General features: G+C 48.2%; 1 protein-coding gene across 1 annotated transcript; it reads right to left on the bottom strand.

Moving 5' to 3' along the window:
* Positions 1–272: 272 nt before the first annotated feature.
* On the bottom strand, positions 273–20,849 carry LOC309573714 (transmembrane protein 151B-like; the record flags this gene model as incomplete). The annotated part of the gene is made up of 2 exons (XM_082282856.1): positions 273–1,703; positions 20,760–20,849. 2 exons carry the CDS (start codon positions 20,847–20,849, stop codon positions 273–275), a joined length of 1,521 nt encoding a protein of 506 aa, XP_082138982.1.
* Positions 20,850–21,120: the final 271 nt, after the last annotated feature.

Raw genomic sequence — 21,120 nt, 5'->3', positions numbered from 1 at the left:
GGCAGGGAATCAAGGAGCAGAGAAAGGGTGAAGAGTGAAAGAATGAGAGGAATGGGGAATGAAAGACTTGGGAGACCAGGTGGAGGGGGAGAGAATCTTGGAAATGAGGTTAGGTGTCGGTCAGTCTCTATGTCCTCTTGCAATGGCAGGGGGAAGAGCTGAAACTTGTCCTGCTGACCTGCTGTAGAGACTGATGCTTGCAGGCTCCCCACTGGTGTCACCTCTGCAATCCCTGTCCCAGAGCAGAGGAGCCAAGTAACCATGGAGGCCTGTCACAGAGAGGTTTCTAGACAGGAGGAACGCCTGACGTAGAAATGCTGCCGGTCCTGCCCCTCTGGCCTGTGCACGATCAGGACAGGGAAGAATCGGGCATCGTGGTAGGTTGGGGGGTTCTCGTTGACAGCCAGCTGGCTGGAGTAGGAGCAGCACTGCTCATCCTGGCAGCCCCGGTCTGCAATGCTGCTGCTGCGGCTCCTCCAGAGGCCTGTCCTGTGGGAGCCATGGATGCGGCAGAGGGAGAAGCGGCTGGTGTTGAGGGAGAGGCGGGAGTTGCCACTGCAGCTGTGGAAAGCGTGGCGTGAGAAGATGGAGGAGGTGCTGGAGGCACGGTTGCAGCGTTCACAGCCGTGGGCCGTTTCGCCGTACCGACACACCGTGTAGCTGTTGTAGGCCGGGGAGTTGGCCAGGTCCATGAGCATGGCCTCCGAGTAGCTGGGGATCAGCTGCCGGTTGGTGCAGATGTGCCACTCCAGCTCGGTGCTGTCCTGCGTGGTGTCCCGGGGCATGCGGTACCGGTACAAGGGCTCCTCTGCCGTCGTGGGCGCCGTGTACTCCAGGCCCAGCAGCTTCTCCACGTGGTAATGGACGTAAGCAGTCCGATACTCTATGAGTACCCTGAGCGGCCAGGAGATCATCAGGATAGCTGCCACCCAGAAAGCATAATGGGACACGTACCATGGGAGGTGATCTGGGTCTCCGTAGGCCATCATAAGCTCTTTAAAATCCACATTTTTGAGCTGCATGCCTTCCCTCACCTCCATGTAGTCATCTAGCCCCTCGATCTCCGTGAAGAAGTGAGCTCTCTGAGTCAGGTAAGAGTTCTCGGACTCAATGTTGGCAAAGCTGAAGCACTTGGTGAACCTCAGTTTGGTGGCTGTATAGCTCTCCAAGCCCAGGAGCTCCTTGGAGATGTCCTTGTATCCACAGTGAGAGTAGTCAAACTCGGCTTCAGCCACGTGTGTGTTGACCCTCTCATGGTAGACCTGTGTGGTGGTGTAGGCATCACCGTTGCGGTAGCGGGTCACCTGCCGGGTCCGCCGTACGAAGTGGTAGCTGATGGCCTTCCACCAGATGCATGGAGTGGCTTGCTGCATGCGGTTGATGCACTCGTACACACTGTCCACATCTGCCTTGTACTGCAGCTCCCTCTTGACGTGGCAGTGCCAGCACTCCACCAGGTACACCACATACAGCATGGAGAGGAAGGCCAGTGGGATGTAAACATAGCCGTCCGAGCACGGGCTGTCATGGTAGATCATAGACTTGCCCTTGAAGGAGCTATCGAAGCTGAGCTTGGTGACTCTGGCCAGCTGACACCAGGCCACTGCACCCAGGCAGCCATACATGAGGATGGAGAGGAGGAGGCATTTCCAGTGGGACTCTCGGCACATGCAAGCACTCAGGGACTGTTTCACGGGGCGTTGCTTCAATCACACCGCCGTGCAAGGGGAGAGAAAGACAAAGAGAGAGCGAGGAACCCATCAGTCACGCTGCTTTGCACAACACACACAGTGGTTGCTGCCTTCATGACTGTGTCTGGCTTTTCTCTCGACTGCCTGAGGACTGGGACACCTCCCTACTTAATATAAATGTCAATATAAACAGAAACACCCTGCCAGGGACAGAAGGCTCTGGACAAAGCTCTTTCCTTGCTTCCTTCTGGATCTGGGGAGGGAAGTTGTTCGTGCAGCAGTGACTCACTGTACCCGCACCCCGGTCAGATGGACACCTCTGCAGGGGCAAGATAGGGCCACATCTCCTTCTCCCTGCCTGCAGCAGCACCATTTACACACCCTGCCATCTTCAGAGGTCGAGAGCTCTTCACAGCAGGTGAACAGCCAAAAGTGTGGGGCTATGGAATTGCCCCTTTGCTTTGAGAGTGCCCCGTGCTTAAGTTCCCACAGGCTCCTGCTGGGGAGGCTCGGGAGCAGTGTCTGTCGCAGAGCTGCGGCTCCACAGGTTGTGCCAGCATAGGAGGACCAGCACTTCTCGCAGCTAAAGCTCCTGCCTGACTCAGAGCTGACTCACATCCAACCCTGAAACCTACCAAATGATCGACACAATTTTCTTGGAGATGAGCCATCGGGAAAATGACTAGATTCAAGCACATTTAGTTGAAAAAATTGTCAAGATTACAGCACGATGCAGCATTGCTTCAGGCTGGTTAGACTAGCTCTGACCTAAAATACTTGAAAGCTTCAGTGTTGAAGCTAAGGGTGTATGCGTGAATATTTAAAACAGCATACCCCTCTCTTTCAAGTCCCAAAAGTCAGGTTGGGAGCAGAGCTGGGTTCACACTCCTGCACTCCCACTTGGTCCCCTGAGAGGGCATGATTGCAGTCCTTACCCCAGCCCTGGTGCAGTGAATCAGCTGCATTGTCATGCGATGTTCAGCTATAGAGAAAAATGCCAAATGGAACCAAGCAGCTAGTGGAAACACAGTTGTGTCCCTGCAAAGAGCAGCAGCAGCAGGAGTTACACCACTGGCTGGCAGCTGTCTGTCTGTAGAGAGTGCATGAAGAGAGACCCCCAGTGCCCTAGCAGGTAATGAGGAGGGCTGTTTGCATCCCTTCTGTTACTGCCATCCTCTGCCTCTCTCCTAACTGAGGAAATGACAGTGAGAAAGCAGATACACACTGATACTCATGCATCATCAAGCTCTCTGCTGAGCCTGATTTCATGCAAAAATAGAAGCACACTGTTACTCCTTCTCCCAAGGGGCCACCTCTAATGCAACAAACTGCTCCATAGATGCCAACAGATGCTAGGTTCAGGAAATGTCTTCTCTTTCTTTCTCCACAGATAAATTTCTCCCCCAGTAAAGCTTATCTTGGACCTACAGCAGTTAGGATTCCGTAAGTCATCTTGAACCAGCAAGGAATTTAAGGAGCAGCATCTTGTAACTCAGGAAGTAACAGCATGGCACCACTGGTAAGAGGAGTTTGCTGTCTCCTCAGTGAGATGGAAGCATTGACATCTAATTTTGCAGGGCTGTAGGGTCAGATTTAATACTACTTCGCTTTTTTTTTTTGAGACAGAAATCCACTTCTAAGTAACCATAGAGGGTTTTACAACTTGCTGTGAACACTGCAAAACTAGATTTCATGGGGTTTGGTTTTGATTTCATAGCTTTTAATCTTACACTGTGTAAGTGCAGAGTAATTTTATTGATTTTAGGAAGCTACACCAGTATACAATTGCAGGGATGTAGGGCAGAACCTGGCCCTGGATTCTTCCTGATGCATCCAGAAGGAATCTGTAAAGAATTTATATTCTTATCCCAAAACTTCGGCATGTGCACACGTGTCAGAATAAAGTATAATTATTCTGGGCTGTATTCTGGCTTCTGTATTCTCTTTACATCAGCTAAAACAGATACAGAGAAGCTAAGTGGGTTATAAAGTACAGGGTACATAACTTCTGTAGATAGGGCAGTGAAAAAATCTCAGTATTGGTAAGAATAAGGCTCTTTTTCTTAGCCTTTTGCAGGAAACTTAAGAGGAAAGCCACAAGGTGGCTTCAGGCAGTCCCTAAATCAGCTAAAAATAACTAGAGAAGTTTTGGGAGTGAATCCCCTATGTGCAGTCTATGAGCAGTCATGGAGAGTTTCATCTCTTGAAACTCTTGTCAAATGCCCACTGCTCAGTCTCAGTGTGGTTACTGCCCCAATGTAGGCTTCTGCCCCAGCTGTACACTGGACCCCAGGTCAGAGCCCCAGGCTCTCCTGACTCACGGGAAATCCACTGGAAATTACTGACTTTTATTTTTTTTTCTCTGAAGGTTTTCTGAGGTGAAGAAAACTCTAAACATTAACATCTCTCTACTCCAGGTCCTGAGGTTGTGCAGAAGGACCAGCAGGAAGATATCCTAACGCATGAATTTGTGATCACATTCAAGCTTCCACAGGTACCTCTCATTTAAAATTGCTTACGGTTCACACAACGGAGAGTGCCAGTGGACCCACCAAAAGTGTCCAGCAGTCAGTTTTAATGCAAGGTGAGTGCTTAAGTCATGCATGCAGCTCGAGGAACCCCATTTTTTTCTATGACTTGTTGGAAGTGCTGTCAGCCTGGCCCTGGGCACAGCCAGGCAACAAGGCTGTCCCATGCCAGTTAGGGCATTTTTTGCCAAAGGCACTGCAATCCCACCTTCCCTTTATCTCACTTGTCTTGACTAACAACCTCTCTGTGGTCCAACCTACAACCCCCAGGCTGGCTTCTGCCCAAGGGGTGGTTCAGCCAGCCCTGCTGGTTAGGGTGGCTGGCTATCAGAGGCCATATCAGAGTGGGCAAATGCCTCCTAATGTGCTTATCTCTGTGAAATGCCATCTCCCCTTTGGGGGATGAGATAGCTCTGGTTCCACCAGTCCTAGAGCAGCACCCAGCTGGGCTGGCAGTAGAGGTTTGCAGGTCCAAGATGACATTTCTGTATGCATCCTCTGGAGGCACTTAAAAAATGGTCTTCAATCCACTGCACTGAAAGGGCTGGATCAGCCCAAGACAGATTTTCTCCCCTATTGTCGCTGCAGCCTGCAAAAAAGGCAGCTTCTCTCCTCTTTGCATTAGTGAAGATATGCAGCCATGGAGCCCACTGCCACATCTGATTCACACACCTACCAGTCCAGTTCAGCAGGACCTTCATGTTCAAAATCCTTTGGTAAAATACACAAGTTTTTTCACCTGGCTTTTCTGACCCACTGTGTCATTCCTGCTGTTGTTCCTAAGCAAATCCCAGTCTCTGCAGGTTTTCAGTTATAAAAGCATCTCTCATCCAGAGTCTACCCCCACAGCTGTCCTGCCTATTTCAAGTTCTGACCATGTTTTATCTGGCCTGTAACCCCCTATTTCTCCTTCCCTTTGCTGAAATAATTATCTAACACAATTATACTATTAGAAACACTGTAGGAAATACATGAAATACAACATAACTACCATAAAGGTATCAGACATTTTAAAAATCTAATAAGGAAATATATCTTTTCATCTCTCTCTGCACAACAAATTCATTAACATCTTAAACCAGTGCTCCCAGACTTTATTAATTAACATACCACCTTCTTACAAGAATGATGCTTGTGGTACTGTGTGGAATTTTCTCCTTTCCGTGCATAGTGTTTTAGATTGAAACAGGGCAAGCTTGTATTTCTGGATGAGTACAATAAATGCTTAAGGAAACTAATAATTTCCATGATAACTTGGGCTAGCCAGTGAACAGGAGTTGCATCCTTTGAGGAATGCTGTGGCATCTGTGTTGTTTTGATGTGGAATAGAAGCATAACCCCTGGAAAATCTTCATAGAGAAACATAATTGAAGAAAGAAAAGACAGAGAGCCTGACAGAAAGCCAGAGCTAAACAGAGACTAGAATAGATGGAGGCTCAGTTGCCAGACACTTTGTCCACCAGCTAGGACTAAAGGGCTTGGTTCTCTAACCCAAACCAAGAGAGCTGTCCTCCCTCTCCTGCTTGTGGGGGGCTTTGCTTTGGGCTTTGCTACCAGCGTTGACCTGAGAAATGTCCTGACAGATTAAATGAGGCACAGGCTGCCCACAGAAGTTGTGAATGACCCATCACTGGAAGTGTTCAAGGCCAGGTTGGATGGGCTTTGAGCAACCTGGTCTAGTGAAACATGTCCCTGTCCATGGCAGGGGGCTGGAACAAAGGGATCTTTGAAGGTCCCTTCTAACACAAACTGTTCTGTGATTCTACAGCCATGTATTGTGAACAGGAATGGATTTGTTAAATCAAATGTTTCACCTAAAAGGTCCCAACCTGCTCTGATGACAGCACAAATCATAAAGATCTCCTGTTTTGGATGGAATGCCACGAAGCAGCACAGCTGAGCTGTCAGTATCACTGTTTATGAATTTCAAGTTGTGTTAAATACACACGCTGTAAATAACATCTTGCTAATCTCTGGCATGCTGCTGAACTGCTTTCAGAGGCCTCCCTTCTCATTTCACCTGACTGGATTGGAACTCTTACCAAAACTATTCATAATCACATGCCAAAATTCACACTTAAAAGCAGTAACCAAAAAATATTTTCCAAATTCTTTGGTAGATCTCAGCATGAATGAGCAAAATGCCATGAGAGAGAGAGAGGTGGTATGTGTAGGGAGGGTTGTGGGTGTCTGTGCTGTGAACCTTGTGGAGAGTGACAAGGTTTAGGGATAGCCTGCCCTGAGCTGTCCCTGGCCCCAGGCAGTCAGTCAGCCCCACAGTGCTGCTCTGTGTTTGATTTTTTTGACCCATCATTTCCAGAAAGCTCAGACAGAGCAAAGGACATGTGTACCACTCACTCAGCTCCATATGGTCTGTTTGCTGACTGGTGGTGTGGAGCATTCTGAGACACTAAAATGATAGATGCTATTTAATTTGTGGCCACAGTTGCTGGAAAATAGTCTGGAAAGCCCCAGCTGCTGATGGAGAACTGGAATTTCAACTGACACCTGTAGCAGACAGGAGTTTCCAGGCTGGCAACATTTTGATTATTTCTCCTTTAAGAAACTTAGCTTGCAAATGATAAAACATCCAGGCAGGGGCTGAAAAGGCAATTGCCTTCAAAAGCACCCTCTGGTGGCAGATGCCCCAGATCAAAAGCACGTTTGCAAGGGCTGAGGTGGAGCCTCCTTTGCACAGGCATACCCACCCAACTCCTCCTGGCTCGACCACAGCCAGGTCAGGTTCTGGCTGCAGCAACCATAATTAAAACCATCTAACCATGCTCCGTGTTGTAGGAACGTGCAGATTTGGGCTGTTGATCTTGCCTAGTGTGAAGGGGTAGAGAGAGCCGAGGGGGCACGCACAGCCTGGCACATCCCCTGCTTAACATCTGGAGCCGAGCGTGCTCTGGTGGCAGGAGCAAAGGCCTGGTGGCCAGGGTTTTGGCTCTCTGACCTATGCCCTGACTCCTCACACGTGACCAGATTTAAGACACTGGTAGGTAAATTGTAGGTGGTAACTAGGCTAAGTGAGCCTGAAAGTGACTGCACTGGGGGTGGCCAAGAATGAAAAAAAATTACTTTGCCTCAAACTCTGTTTTTTTGTTAAAAGGCATATTCAAAATGTAACACTGATGCTGAAGAATGAGAACAACACATTTCTGGATAAGCAAATTGTGCTTGTGACTCTAGGTCCCCTTTCTCTTGATGGGTACATAGAACAAATTAATTCCTCAAAGCACAAGTTAAGGTGATCTGGCTATCCCTGTTCTTCTAAAGGAGCTCCCCACATTGCAGGAGGAGGAAGGGCCACACTCAGAGAAGCCCATCCAGACTGATTCCACCAGCCCAGGTTTTTGAATGCCTAACCTCTGGTGCCTCTGTTTTGCCAGTGTTGGCTGGCTGCTTTTGCTGGCCTCTGGATACAAGCGTGCCTGATAGCAGGACTCACCCCACTAGCCATCCACTAGTGGCAGCGGTTCTTACTAGAGAATAAACAACCAGACAGTCCTTCAGCCCTTACAGGTAGTCACAGAAATTTCTCCTACCAACTTTGCATGGTTATGCTGGGTCTGGAAGGTTCAGCTTATATTACAACCCAATTTACATTTCGACCTTAAGACTGGGAGACACTATGCCTCCTTCTTTCTCATAGCTCCGGTATCTCACAGGCAACACAATTGCACTCTACCATCCTATGGACAGCCCAGAAACTAGTGGCTGGTAAAAGCTCATCTTCCATAAAGACACTCTGTTTTAACTGATAACCTAAAAGAAATGAAGAACCTGCGATTCCCTTTGAAATTTGTTCTGGTGATGAACTTCTATTGCCTTTATTAATTTTGCCTCACTTCAGCCCCATTCATGGCAGTGAGGATGCCCACTCTCCAAGTGATGAAAGACTCCTTTCATATGACTGCCTTCTCACTCTGAAGATACTTCTCCATTATAATTATGACATCTTTTAGCCTTCTTTTAGAAAATTTAAAGCAGCCAAGGTCTTCAAGTCCTTCACTTCACTGCTCTAGCTCTTTCTGGTGCTCTGTTCTCTCTTTAGCATCTTGAGATTCTTCTTAAGTCTGCACCTTGCAAATAAATACAGGACTTCAGCACTTAGTTCACTGGCATCATACCAAAACATAAAATCACCTTCCACTCCCACTCATTCCCCCTTTTTTACTGTCTTCAAGGGTTGCATTTGCAGATTTCTGCCCAGCAACAACCCAGGAGTTCATGTTCAACCTCTCACTCCCTTGGCTCCCAGGTATTTTTTGAGTCACTGTTTCTGAGGACAGCTGAAAAGCTGGCTGCACTCTCCACCCTGAAATGTGTAACTTCAGATTTGGCTTTGGACTGAGTAACTAAATTATCAAATGAAGGAGATCCCTAAGGAGAATTGTGCTCATCTCACCATTACAGACCTGCCTGCAAATGTTTGTGCCAACTGTAAATGTTACCAGCAGTGATGTTTTGCCTAATTCCAGTGAACAGTGTCAAATGTGGTAATTATTCCTGCAGAACTCTGCCAGTCTAATGGCTAAATACCCCATTAACTTATACAAGACAACTGTTTTCACAAAGCTAAGTGTCTATCACAAAAACAAGGCTGTAAGCATTACGTGGACACTGAGGTGCTCCTTGTATTTCCAGTGTTCACTGCCAGGAATAATTCCATGAGCAGTCCTGCATACCGTACTAAAAGAAACCCTCCCAAAGCTTCAGTAGAGCACATTATCACCTAGCTTGCTGTTACTGTGTGACCTTCATCAGTAGCTGTATTTTACTCCAGAAGTAGCTGTGTAGCAGTGTGGGCTTGGAGCATCTCTCTTCCTAGCTGCCTCAGTAGTGCTCATGGCGTGCAAATGGTTATGGTGACACTGAAAAAACTCTTGTTTTGTCCCCTGCCAATTTTGACTGGCACAATAAATTTGAACTGAAAGTTGCCAAACTGACACCAATAGAAGGGGGAGAAATAGCCTGTGATGCCTAGAGGAAATACACCAAATTAATCTGGAGTCATGTTCTTTAAACATTTGATCCATAATTTTGCCTTATCCTCGCTATTTCTCCATATGTGTCTATTGACAAAATGACTTTTTCATCTTCTGTTAGATTTTATTCTTCAGTCTCCTTGAAAACTCCAGCATGAGCTGTATAAGCAGAAAATATACTGCTGCAGCATGAATTTATTCTGTTTGTTTTGTGGACAGTTTGGGGCCCAAGCTTGACTGTCTGTGCCTGGTTCATGGACAGGTACCTGTGTTCCCCAATTTCAAAAGCATTAAAATTCTCCTTTGGGGAAATCATGTCAAAAGCATTTCCTGTCCTTTTAAATCCCACATGTGCTTGTCCTTGGTGGCTGACCTCAAGAGCTGCAAATCTGCTGAAGGAAAATACTATCATGTCTAAAATAAAAGAATGAGAGAAAACAGAGTATAGCAAAGACATGGCCTGAATGGAATTAGAGAAATGAGGGGGAAATATGGAAGGTGGGAAGAAGTGAAAGAGGGAAAAGGATAGCCAAGACACACTCCAAATGCCAGTGCCACTGAGGCAGGGGGAAGGTGCTGGCAGGTGAGGACAGAGACCAGTCAGCCTGGGCAGGGGCAGGAGGGCCCAGAGAAAGGACCTGGGTGAAGAAGAATGGAGGCAACACTGAGCCTGACAGCACCAAGCATCCTATGAGCCACCAGTTATCCTGGCCCATCCATGACCTGGAAAGCAGATACTCCTGAATGGCTGCTTTCCCGCTGCTGGGAACTTTCTAAAAAACAGACCTGTGCCCCCCTCTCCTCCCCACAGCCTGGGGGGTAGGATAGGGCTGTGATAAATCAGACCAGAGATTCCCATGGAGGTGATAGCATGCTGCAGGGTCAATGCTGCAGCTGTGTCTCAGCAGGATGTGGCATCACAGCATGCTCCTGCTTTCTGCCAAACCTGACTTTGGGGCTACAGGGTGACTTTACTGTCTTCAACAACAAAACGACCCCACATCTTGGGATTACTCAAGTAAACAAGGAGTTAATCTTGTAATTTTTTTTCCCCTCTTATTCAGCAAGAATAATCTTCCTGTCCATGGGGAAAAAGGAGTGGGGAAAACAATGACAGAGGACTGCAAAAGAAGAGATTAAATCAGATAAGAAAGAAGAAAAAACGGTGGATAAATAAACACCAGTCATAACTGAATTTGCCTCTATAGATTTATGCTTGTGATTAATATATCCCAATATGATACTTGAGAGGGAAAGAGTAATCAATAACCACAAGTCATACACTTTGGCAAGTGGTGACCAGAGTCTGGATGAAAGCAGAGCTTTTTCACTAACTATGACAGACTCTGAAATCTTGGTCAAGACAGGGGAAAATGTTCCACCTCTTGATGGCAGGACAACACAGAGAGGACCACTGAGTCCTTGCTAGCTAGACAAGCCCTAGGCTGTGCTGTTAATCAGAACTGAAGAGAGCCCTGACACCAGGACCAGCCTCTGGTGCTGAAAAAGGCTTCACCACTTCTGCAGTGGACAGGAGTGATGCAAGAACAAGGAGATTTCTATCCACTGTCCCCAAGCAGTCACAACAGATGTGGGTGCAGCTATCATCTTCCAGCTCCTTAGGTGATCCTGCTGAAAGACCAGCCTAAGAAGTCTGGGGTGACCAGGAAAGTAACAATTGCAGGAGAAGTGCCACCTCTCACTGCTTTCCAGGGCTAAATGAACTCCTAGGTCAGATGCTCATTAGTACAGTGAGGAAGGAGCCTGACGGGCTGTGCTAACCCAGACGTTGGTGTAATGATGGGCAGAAGTGCTCCTCCACCATCTGACCCAATCTGGGCACTGCATGGGGTATCAGTAATAAGGCCTGGTAAGGAGAAAGGGAGATATTACAACAGTCATCTCATCAATCCCCTCCTGGGGTGCCTGAAACAAAATGCCTCCTGCCATCCATCTTGAACGGCAAGAAGCCCATTACCCCTAGCTCCTGCTGAGCCAGTAGCAAGGAAAGGGAAATACAAGGGATAGAAGGCAACCGAAAAAGCCATTTTGCATCAAAGATAATCTCCCTCCAGTCCCTGAACACATAGCAGATTGGTTGCTGCACATCTATTTGCTCATCTGCCACGAAACTCCTGTGAGAATAAAAACTTCCTGCAGGCGGGGGCCATGATGTCAATGCATAGCAGAAATGCTGTTACTGGGTTTGAAAATAAGAACCTGCATCATGCACTCCACGTGTTTGTAGCGTCACTGGCTCAGGCGTTCGCTTTGGCAACTGCCCTCCTGTGGTGAGCAGGGATCGCCTGGTTTCTCATTGTTTAAATCCCGGCGGAGACATAATCTCCTTCTTCCATCAGCGGAGCTGCCACGGGGAACACCTCAGGGTAGGCAGGTGCACAAAATGGTGGCATTATATCCCTTCTGCAGCAGAGCCTATTGCAGGACAAGTCAGAACTATGAAAAGACACAAATCTTGCTGATCCACCTGAATTTCAGATCCTAGGACACCCCTGAAACACCATACAAAGACAGTCTGTTATTTCATACCAATCATCCTCATGAATTCAAGTCAGCATCTGAACAGGAAGAAAGCAGAGGTCAAGACAGAAGGAGCTACAGTACTCTAAAATGTCAGATTCAGGATTAGGTCCTGCAGGATACTTCTGAGTTCTCCAAGCAGAATTAAAGGAAATCCCAGAAATAAAAGACATTTGGATCCCTGCCAACACATATGCTGCTCATTGCAGCAGGATGGGAAAGCCACTCGTGACAATACAAGGGTGCATATGTGATTGTTGTGAAGAATTTGGCCCTAAACACATCCATAAGTGATGCTTCCACACCCTGCTCCAAGGAAAACTGTGCAGTTCCATCTTCAGTGCCAAGGAATCCTAGCAACAAAATGGTCACCATTTACAAAATAGAAATTAAGGCTATTTTTGTGGCAGCTTTTTACAAGATCACCAAAATGCTGCACTAACAAAATTACTGCTTTCCCACCCGAACTGCTGATGTTGCTGCCACTGGCTTTCGACTCTGTACCAGTAACAAGAGCCTATTTGGAGGCAGAGGATTTTTCCCAGTAATGCCAACACTGGGTATGAGTCCATCAGGAAAGGAAAGCAGGGGTTCAAGCTGCCTCAGAGGAAGACAGTAACTCCAAGAACAGTTCTTTTTTCTACATTTTAAGCACCCATCATACTTAGCTCATATTGCCTACTCCCCTGCCTTGAATATTGGTGGTTTCTAGTAGACACGGGGTAAATTTTACAGGTATAAGGCTTACCTCAACACTTAACTGATAAAAGCATCACATAACCACAGGAAAGCTCCTGGGATGTGGTTCCCAGCCACTGTTGTATTAGTAAGGCCAAGTGAATGACATGAGCCATAGGTAGCTGTGCCACTTGGTATTCTGCAGCCCGCCTCATGCCCCACCACAGCCAGCCGCGCTGCACAGAGGTGTCCGGGCAAGTGCCCTTGCCCCTGCTCCCACACTGCAGGGACATCCTAAAAAATGGCTGACGGCAGCATCCATCCATCTGTTTGTCCTGTGGCTGCAGAGTGGAGTGATCCTCAGCTGTGTGCTCCATCCTGTGAAAGCCAGACCCAGCTCCCTGCACCCTTGGCATGCTGCTGGCAACACAAAAGTACCACAGCCCCCGGGATCAGCCAGGTGCAGCTTGCTGACTGGTGCACTGGTATTACCAGTGGCTTTGCTGAGATAAAGAGAAAATTGACACCAGTCAAGGGAAAACGGGAGGGATAGCGGGACAAGCTCCCACTGCTTCAGCCCTTGAGGGATGGGGACAGCAGGGACAAGAGAAGGGGAGAGTAGCTATCAGCCAGCCTGTGCTTGTCCAAGTCTCAGCTGGGTTCAACAGGAATCCTGTAATGTTCGCTTTGCTCCCACCTTTACCCAGGAGATGCAGCTCCCCAGGGGTGAGAGCGGAGCAAACAGGGAGAGGGGGCTGGCTGTGCTCAGGCAGGTATGTGTTCTGTGCTGTGCACACCATCAGCCTGCAGCTCAGGATCTTAGTGCCACAGTCCAGTGGTACATGGAATCTTGTTCCTTCCCACTCCCAGGTTCCTAGGGTCACTGGTGCTCTCTTCATCCTTGAGGAGCATGTCCTGTGTCTTAGTGTTCTCACCACTGCCACAGATCTTGTGTCCTGCCCAATCTTCCCTCAGTCTCAATGTGGGGAAGTGATGGACTGATCTAAAGCCAAGCTGGACAACAGCTATGGACCAGTTCCTCTGGCGGAAAAAGCAGAGAGCCAGGAAAGATATCCTTGTGAGGAGGAAACTGGAGGAGTGTTAGTTCCACACCAGTTCTCTAGTTTGCAGCCTAGTCATTGAATGCCTGTTTAGAGACTTTGCAGATGAGAAAAATAGTTCATAATTATGAATCCCTTTTAATCTTTGCTTGGTCTAAAGGAACACCTTGAGATTTAAATGAAGGATATAGAGGGAACTCTCAAGTCCTTAAGAGAAATAAGATCCAGGACAGATCCAAGCTCCAGTGAAGTCTGGGGAAGTCTTTCAAAGGGACCTGTGAACAAAGGTTAGCCCAGAACCATGGTGTTTTATTTTTATTCTCCCTTATTTGCAATTTATATTTAGCAGAACAACATGGCTCTGTGATTTGAACTGTCAACTTCCAGCCTTCCCATATGTGACTTCCCAGCCAGAGCCCTTTGACCACACCTCAGCAGAGGCAGTGCCAGCCCCACGGTGCTGGGCTGCTGCAGCTCAGGCTGTGGCCATGCCAGGTCCCTCATGCTGCTGAGCTGAGCATCCCTCACAATAACACCCAGCCACTACTCAGGCTTCAGCTGCTCTGCTAGATTTGGGGAGTTTGCTTAGCCATCTCTGCACCTTGCTGAACACAGCTGTGACCTCAGCACTGTCAGGTTTTTATCATGGTGCTCTGGTTAAGATAAGGGAGTATCCCAGCAGCTAATGCTTCCCTGGGAGAAACAAGTTTTCATTATAAATATCACTTCTCTCTCTCACTTCTCTGTGACACATTCTGCAGCAGTATGTGACAGCACAGCAGGTGAAAACTTCACTGAAAATTCATTTAAAAACCTAATGGTTAAAAGGGATCCTGAGAGCCAGGACACCTGGCTTTTATTTCTTGCCTTGACTTTGACCCATGTCATGCTGTCAGCACACTTTCTTACACCTCCTGAAGACACTGAAAAAATAGCACTTATAAAGTGATTTCACATGAGCATTGCAGCAGCACACTCCAGGAAGTGAGCCATTGCACCCTGCCACTCTGAGTACCAGGTGCTGGGAAGCAGAGGATTTAGCTCCTGCCCTGGCCTGCTGACAGGCAGTCCCCTGCAGAGAACCATGGAACACCTCTGTCATCCCCACCCTTTCAGCACATGCCCTCACTACACTCCTCTTCCACCAGGTACTGGCACTTTTGCCTGGCCATCTCATCTCCAGGAAGCCATAAGGGAGTGGTTCTCTTTATTTTTGGTGTTTAGAGGAACTCTCATGCTGGCAAGACTGTACTGGCAGATGCTACCACCCCTGCCTCCATGGTGCTCTGTGCTCCCTCTGCCCATTGCAGGCTGGGGGAGATGGCATGGTTTGTTCCTGTGGGCCTGTTGTACTCCACAATTCTCAGGCCAGCTCCTAAGGGCAATCAATCAAACGGGTATGAAGAAGGCCTCCAGCCATAAACCCATTACCACAAATCACTTCTCTCCCAAAGCCATGACGTGCAGAAGTCTCTGACTGATCCCACTCTCTTCCCTGGTAAAGTCACATTATTCAGACTCCATATTTGCCGGTCACCTCAATTACTTATCCTTGGCTTCCTTACCAGGAGTGGGACCCTTTGTGACCTGCTCTTTGCCATTTGCTGTCAGCTCCTACCTTGCCAGGCCTTGCTCTCACCAGCCTGGCTGTTTCCCTGAGCCCAGTACTACCAGTTTTTCCTGAACAAGGCCTCTGCTGGCTGAATGCTGAACTGGGATGTGCAACACCTCAGCTGTATAGGAACTGTGCTCTGTGTAAGGGATTCTCTGTACATTATTCACCTGATGTAAAACCACAGAGGTCAAAACTTCACGCATTTCAGGGGGTGTGAGCTCCCTCTCCCAGTGGCATGTGCAGCACCTTGAGAGAGGCTGCCAGCTACATCAGACACTGCTTCACAACCTTAACTCCACACTGGGAAGGCTGCCAGCCTCCTGTGCCATGCACAGCCAGGCTATTCCATCCTTCCCATTTCTCATCTGTCTTGCCTGTTTCAGCCAGGACACTTTTCTTCCTTGCTTTTACTGCAGGGGAGATGTGCTGTGGGCAGAGCAGCCAGAGCTCAGAGAGGAGCAGGCAGGGGTGGCTGTCAGAGGCAGCCTCAACCCCTGCCCTGCCCGGTGCTCTTGGCAGAGACCCAGCCAGCTGCACTGTGGCAGCATCCTCACTATAACATATAACTCATGGGTGGCTCCCCTGTGCAGTGCTGATGAAATGAAGCTGCCCCGTTACAGTTTTGAGGCGTTAACAGCTGTTACAACAACTGTGACCTCGAAAAGTTTCACTATGTGCTATTTTTAACTTTACAGGTCTTAAGCTCAGAGGAGGAAAATGAATGATTGGAGTCTGAAAGTGAACTATATTTTCCATTATTAGAACTTAAAAACTAATTAACTACTTAACCATACTTTATCCAAAAAGTAGAACTCCTGAAAACTCAGACACAGCCTTATCTGCCGTGTCACTACAGTGTCACTAACAACTGAAGGGCCTCACAGTGCTCATGATAGCTCAGCAGCCACTACTTTTGGTGTAAACTCATGACAGTGTGTTAGGGCACACAAAGAAACAAGCCCTACTCACTATGGACTACTTGGGGATATTTTACTCTCTGTCTCCACAAAGTCCCTGGTCACTGGCAATGATTTGAGCTATTTTCTTCCAAGGTGTAGAAACAGATGAGAGGAATTGAAGTGCACTATTCCCAAGGAGAAGATACCTCCTACCTCACTCTTGCAATGGCTTGCACTGATTGCAAAGCATCCTTGGTATCCACACTTCCCTCTTTGAGGGACATCATCCTCTGGGGTCTCTGAAGCGAGAAAGAGAGAACAAGGAGAGTATTTGGGGCTTCCAAAAAGTGTGCAGATGCATTGCTTTTCCACCAGTATCAGGTGACTGTCTGTCCACCTGAAAGAACAGCATTAGAAACCAAGTCTGAAGGGGACCTACCACCGAGTCATCTACTCTGTCCCTTTCCCCTGAAGTGACATCTACACATTTAACATCCATTTGCCTAAATTGTCCTTGTAACCCTCCAGTAGCAGAATTCCACAAGCTCGACAGTTGCTGCAGCTCAGTGCTTCATTGAGAAAACACCCTTGCTGGAGGGATTGGAAAAGTCAGCCTGAAGGAGCAATTCACTTCATTCTCAGCCACAGTGGCGAGGAGCAGAAGACTGTTGTCTGTAGTGGCCCACACAGCTGGAGCCCAGGCTGCCCTTCAGAGCTCAGATACATTCACTTGGTATTTCCTATCTATTTTTAAAAAACTCTTGACAGTTTCTCATGTGAACTGCAGAGAAGACAGCCAACTCCAGAGCACCAAGAACAGACATGTGATCAGAAGATAAAGTGGGACAACAAAAAGAACAAAAGCAGAAAAAAGATGCAATGTCTCAGCATGGATTTTCTTATGACAGAATCTGCAATGCAAATACTGCCTGAAACTGTAGGATCGTGAAAAATACTGCCACTCCTGATGGACATTTTCCTTTGTCTCTACAAGACAAATAATTTGGAACAAGGAATAAGGAGCACTCTTTGGTTTATGTCTGCTGAATAGACCAAGGGCAGGAGGGGAAGAAAGGGGCCTGTCCTATCTGACCTTCGTTCAAGAGGGGGAATATCATGCACCTTGCCTTAAAAAGATAACTGGTCAATCATACTCACTTGGGATGGTGACAGCCTTCCACCAGGCTAACCAGCACCTATCACTCAGGGGATTAGCTGAGCAGGTTTTTGCATGAGCTTTGGAAGAGTCAAGGAGAATGAAAAGTGCATTTTCCCTTGGAATCATGTCTCACATTTCCTGCCCTTCTCTGGGCATCAGTGTCTGTTGTGTGAGTGCCTTGTGCAGCTTTTCAAGGGAGAGGTTTACAAGGAAATAGCCCCTCTCTGGAGATTGATACTCAATGCTCTCTCTGCAGCTTTTGTTTAACCTCTCATCCACCTGGGTACAACTCAGCCCACAGATGGGGACAATTTAAAGCTAACTGAGGTGAGAAAGGGAGTGTTATTAAGGGCTTTATGCCTGGTGTTTTCAATGCCATAAAATAAGCCTTGACAAATAAAATACATGTTGGAGGAAAATGATAAGAAAGCTGGATAACTAAATGGAGTCAATGCCCCAAGCAGAGGGTGTCTCTACAGTGGCACACTGAAGAGGAAAGGTCCCAGCTATCTTTTGAGCCGAGAGCCTGTAAAGCTGTAGCCTGCAAACAAGCACTGTGTATGTTTTCTTAACTTGTAACACCCCTTTGGCATTGTTGTGACCACAAGTACCACTTTACAAATTCGCCCCTGTTGCAGTTTTGCAGTGGTAACATGAGGCAAATGAGGCAGTTTTAAGTGGTTCCTCTTTTCTGTAAAATTTCCATCAGAAAGCCAATAACTGTGGGTTTCACGAACATTGACCCATGAGGTTTTCCCTTTTATTTAAATAGCTTAACTGATTACATTATGTCATACCCATTTTAAGTTCTTAAATATGGAAGAGAAGATAAAAACAGGCATGGACAACTGCTGTTTGACTTTGCCAGTACAGACAAGACAAATACATATTTCAAAATGTCAAGTAGCTGCTGCTTTCAGCTTTCTTCAGTGATTACTTGGCTTTGGAAACAAAAAATGAGGTTTGTACTGAGCAGCTTTGTTTTCCTGAAAAAACCCCTCTCGACTTCCAACTAAGTTTTAAAGATTTAAATATTTAAGACCACTTCCCTATTGAGTTGTAAGTTGTCAGAAATTAAGAAAAGTCACTATCAACTCTTCGGCGTAAGTATAGGCTGTCACAGTAAAAATAAAAATAGCCAGCCTACTGCTTAACCAGGGCAGTACAGAGCAGCAGGTTCTGCTATTTGAGAGAGGAAAGCAAAGGCAAGTATCTCCAGAGAACCAATCTTCAGCAATAACCGCTGAAACATTTGGAAAAAGGAATCTTTTGCATACCCTCCCCTGAAAGATCTTGATTCCTCTTCACAAGAGTTGGTGGAATGGTAGAATCCTACACTAACAACAAAAGAACATCTATTCCGGACATTCAGCTCAAGAAATTAATGTTTCAGTAGAAAAAACCCAAATCAGAACACCATCAGGTAATCTGAGGGCTTGCTCTGACATTCAGCAAAGTCAGCAGGAAACTTATGTGGTCCTTGGCAGAAGAGGGCAATGGCTGAGGCAGGTAACTGAACTGCTGCTCTCCCTCCTGCTCTGCAGCTGCACCTTCGCTAGTCCTTCTTTCAAAAATAAAAACTTAAGACTTCAGTCACATTCTCTGTTACTAGCTCAGGGTTGTATCTCACATTGATTTAATACCCAATAAAGGGAATTTTCAGTCATTGTTACCATTTAGGTCCATGCATTTGATCTAAGTGAAATCCATAAATGACAAGGCTTAACAGAGGAGCCCATGAAATGCCCATTTAATACCAATACAGGGCATTTACATGCCACTGCAGGCCCAGGTGCAGAAAGACTATTTACATGGTGATGGGGAAGGCATGAAGAAAGACCAACATTGTAGGACTGTAGTGTTAGGATATCACAGGCATTTGAGATATAAACTCAAATGCGCAAATGTTTGTGTTGGAACAGAAGAAAAACTGAGAACAGGATGAATGAAGCAAGATACAGATAGTGGTTAGCAGAGAGATCAAGTGCTTTCATGTCTACAAATGGCTTAGATGTTTTTATGGTGAACTTAATACATTGGAAAGCCTTCAGTAGCTCCTGGTCCTAGACCAAATAAATCAAAAGATCCCTTCCAGCATTAAATATCTATCGATCATCTGCAGGGCTGTAATTACATTGGTGTGCTCTACTGCTGGAACACCAGCTGTATCCTGGATCCAGCCACAGCTCTTCATGGCGAATTGTGTCGCATGTGCTTAAAAAGCAATCGAACAGGAGAAAACCCTAATTTTCACCCATGGATGACAGTTTTTTCAACCTGAGCTGTAAAGACAATTTTCAATTATAGGTAGTTTAAAAACTGCTATTTGCTTTTAGGAAAGTATTCTGCAGCTTCACATAGACTTAGTTGAGGCTACTGGATTTTGACTACAGGATTATGTGACTGTCGATGAGCCATGGGACCTGTTAACAAAAGCTTTAAGCAGACTAACTGCACACAGCAATGTTCCAGGGCTGCTTTCACTTCTGTTTTCAATTTTCTCTGCCTTTTTTAAGGCTGCTCTCTGCATTCCTAGGAGCAAGTACATTCGTTTTAAACTCCATATTATGAAGAAAGTTCACTCGCTTCCATGAACTGCACATGGATTACATGACGTAAATGGCAGACCTGTTAAAACTGTTGGAAGCAAAGTCTACATCAGGCATCGAAGAAAATCCCAGGTATTTCTAAAGCAGGACAGCTTGCTGTCTCAAGTGCACAGGATAGTGCACATACATTGTCACCCAGTGTCAAACAGCCCTGCAGTTCCGTCTGGCCAATACCTTGTGGCTCAGGATTCTGTGTCAACACTCAGACACATCCATTCTTCCCCCTCTATGATGTGCAAGGCCACAGTAAGCATTTCACTGACGATCTGAAGAAACGTATTACGCTGTATTTTCTCCACTGTTTTCTGTTGCAGATTAGGCAACAGGAGTGCCTAGGCCCCAAGGAAAAGGAGAGGCATGACCTCCTCCTTTACCCCCAAACACCTGAAAGCCACAGAGCCCCAGACTGCAAGCCCCTTCTCATGCTCCGTGCGCCCCTCCGGCCACCTCCACCAGTGACACGCAGAGCTGCAGTCTCCTCGACCATTTCACAAGTCCCAGGGAAGAGGTAGGCTCTCCTAGGCCAAACCCCAAGGGGCTCATTTAGCCGAACTTCCACTGGGCAGGCCCCCTTTCACCCCCGCTGGATCGTTTCGGTGCAGAGCCGCTGGCCCAGCCGCCGCCCCGAGGCCGGCAGCCTGGGCAGGGCTGGGCGCCGGGGGCCCGTCGGTAAAACCCCGCAAGCAGCGGCCGCCGGGCTGCGGCCGCCTCGCCGGCGCGGGGGGCTCGGGGCGGCCGCGGGGGTCCCGCCGGCGGCCCCGGCACTGCAGGGCGCGGCGGGGCAGCAGCGCAGCGCACCGTGGCTGCAGGTACCCGGGCGAGCTGTAGCTGCGCTCCTCGGTTCTCCCCGCGTCGCAAACACCCCCAGCCGGGCACCTCCGCCGGTGGCTCCCCACACCCCACGCCCTGCACCCCTCCCCGCGGCGAGGCTGCCTTTGCCCCTCCAGTCTCCCCCGGCCCGGGGCGGACGCCCCCGCCGCCGCTCACCTCCTCCCGCTCGGCGGCGGCGGCCGCCGGCGCGGGGGTGCTGCCCGGCCCGCTCTCAGCAGCCGCCTCGGCTTCCCCCTCCGAGGACATCCTTGGCCATCACCGGCAGTGGCGGCGGCGGCGGGGGCTGCAGGACCCCGAGTCGGCGGAGCCCCCCGCGGGCCGCGCCCCGCGCCGTGGCCGGGGCTGGGGCGAGCCGCCCCCCGCACCCAGGGCCGCCCTGCCGGGTGCTCCCGACTCCCTCCACCATCCCAGGCAGGCGGGCAGGGAGGGAGGGAAGGAGGCGGCAGAGGGGAGGAGAGAAAGACGAGGCGGAGGAGGGGGGTGCCCCTGTCGCTCCCGGCCCCCCCAGGTGGGCAGG

Source organism: Coloeus monedula (genome assembly GCF_965178545.1).
Source record: "Coloeus monedula genome assembly, chromosome: 6".
Taxonomy (NCBI): Eukaryota; Metazoa; Chordata; class Aves; order Passeriformes; family Corvidae; genus Coloeus; species Coloeus monedula.
This window is presented reverse-complemented; position numbering and strand designations above follow the sequence as displayed.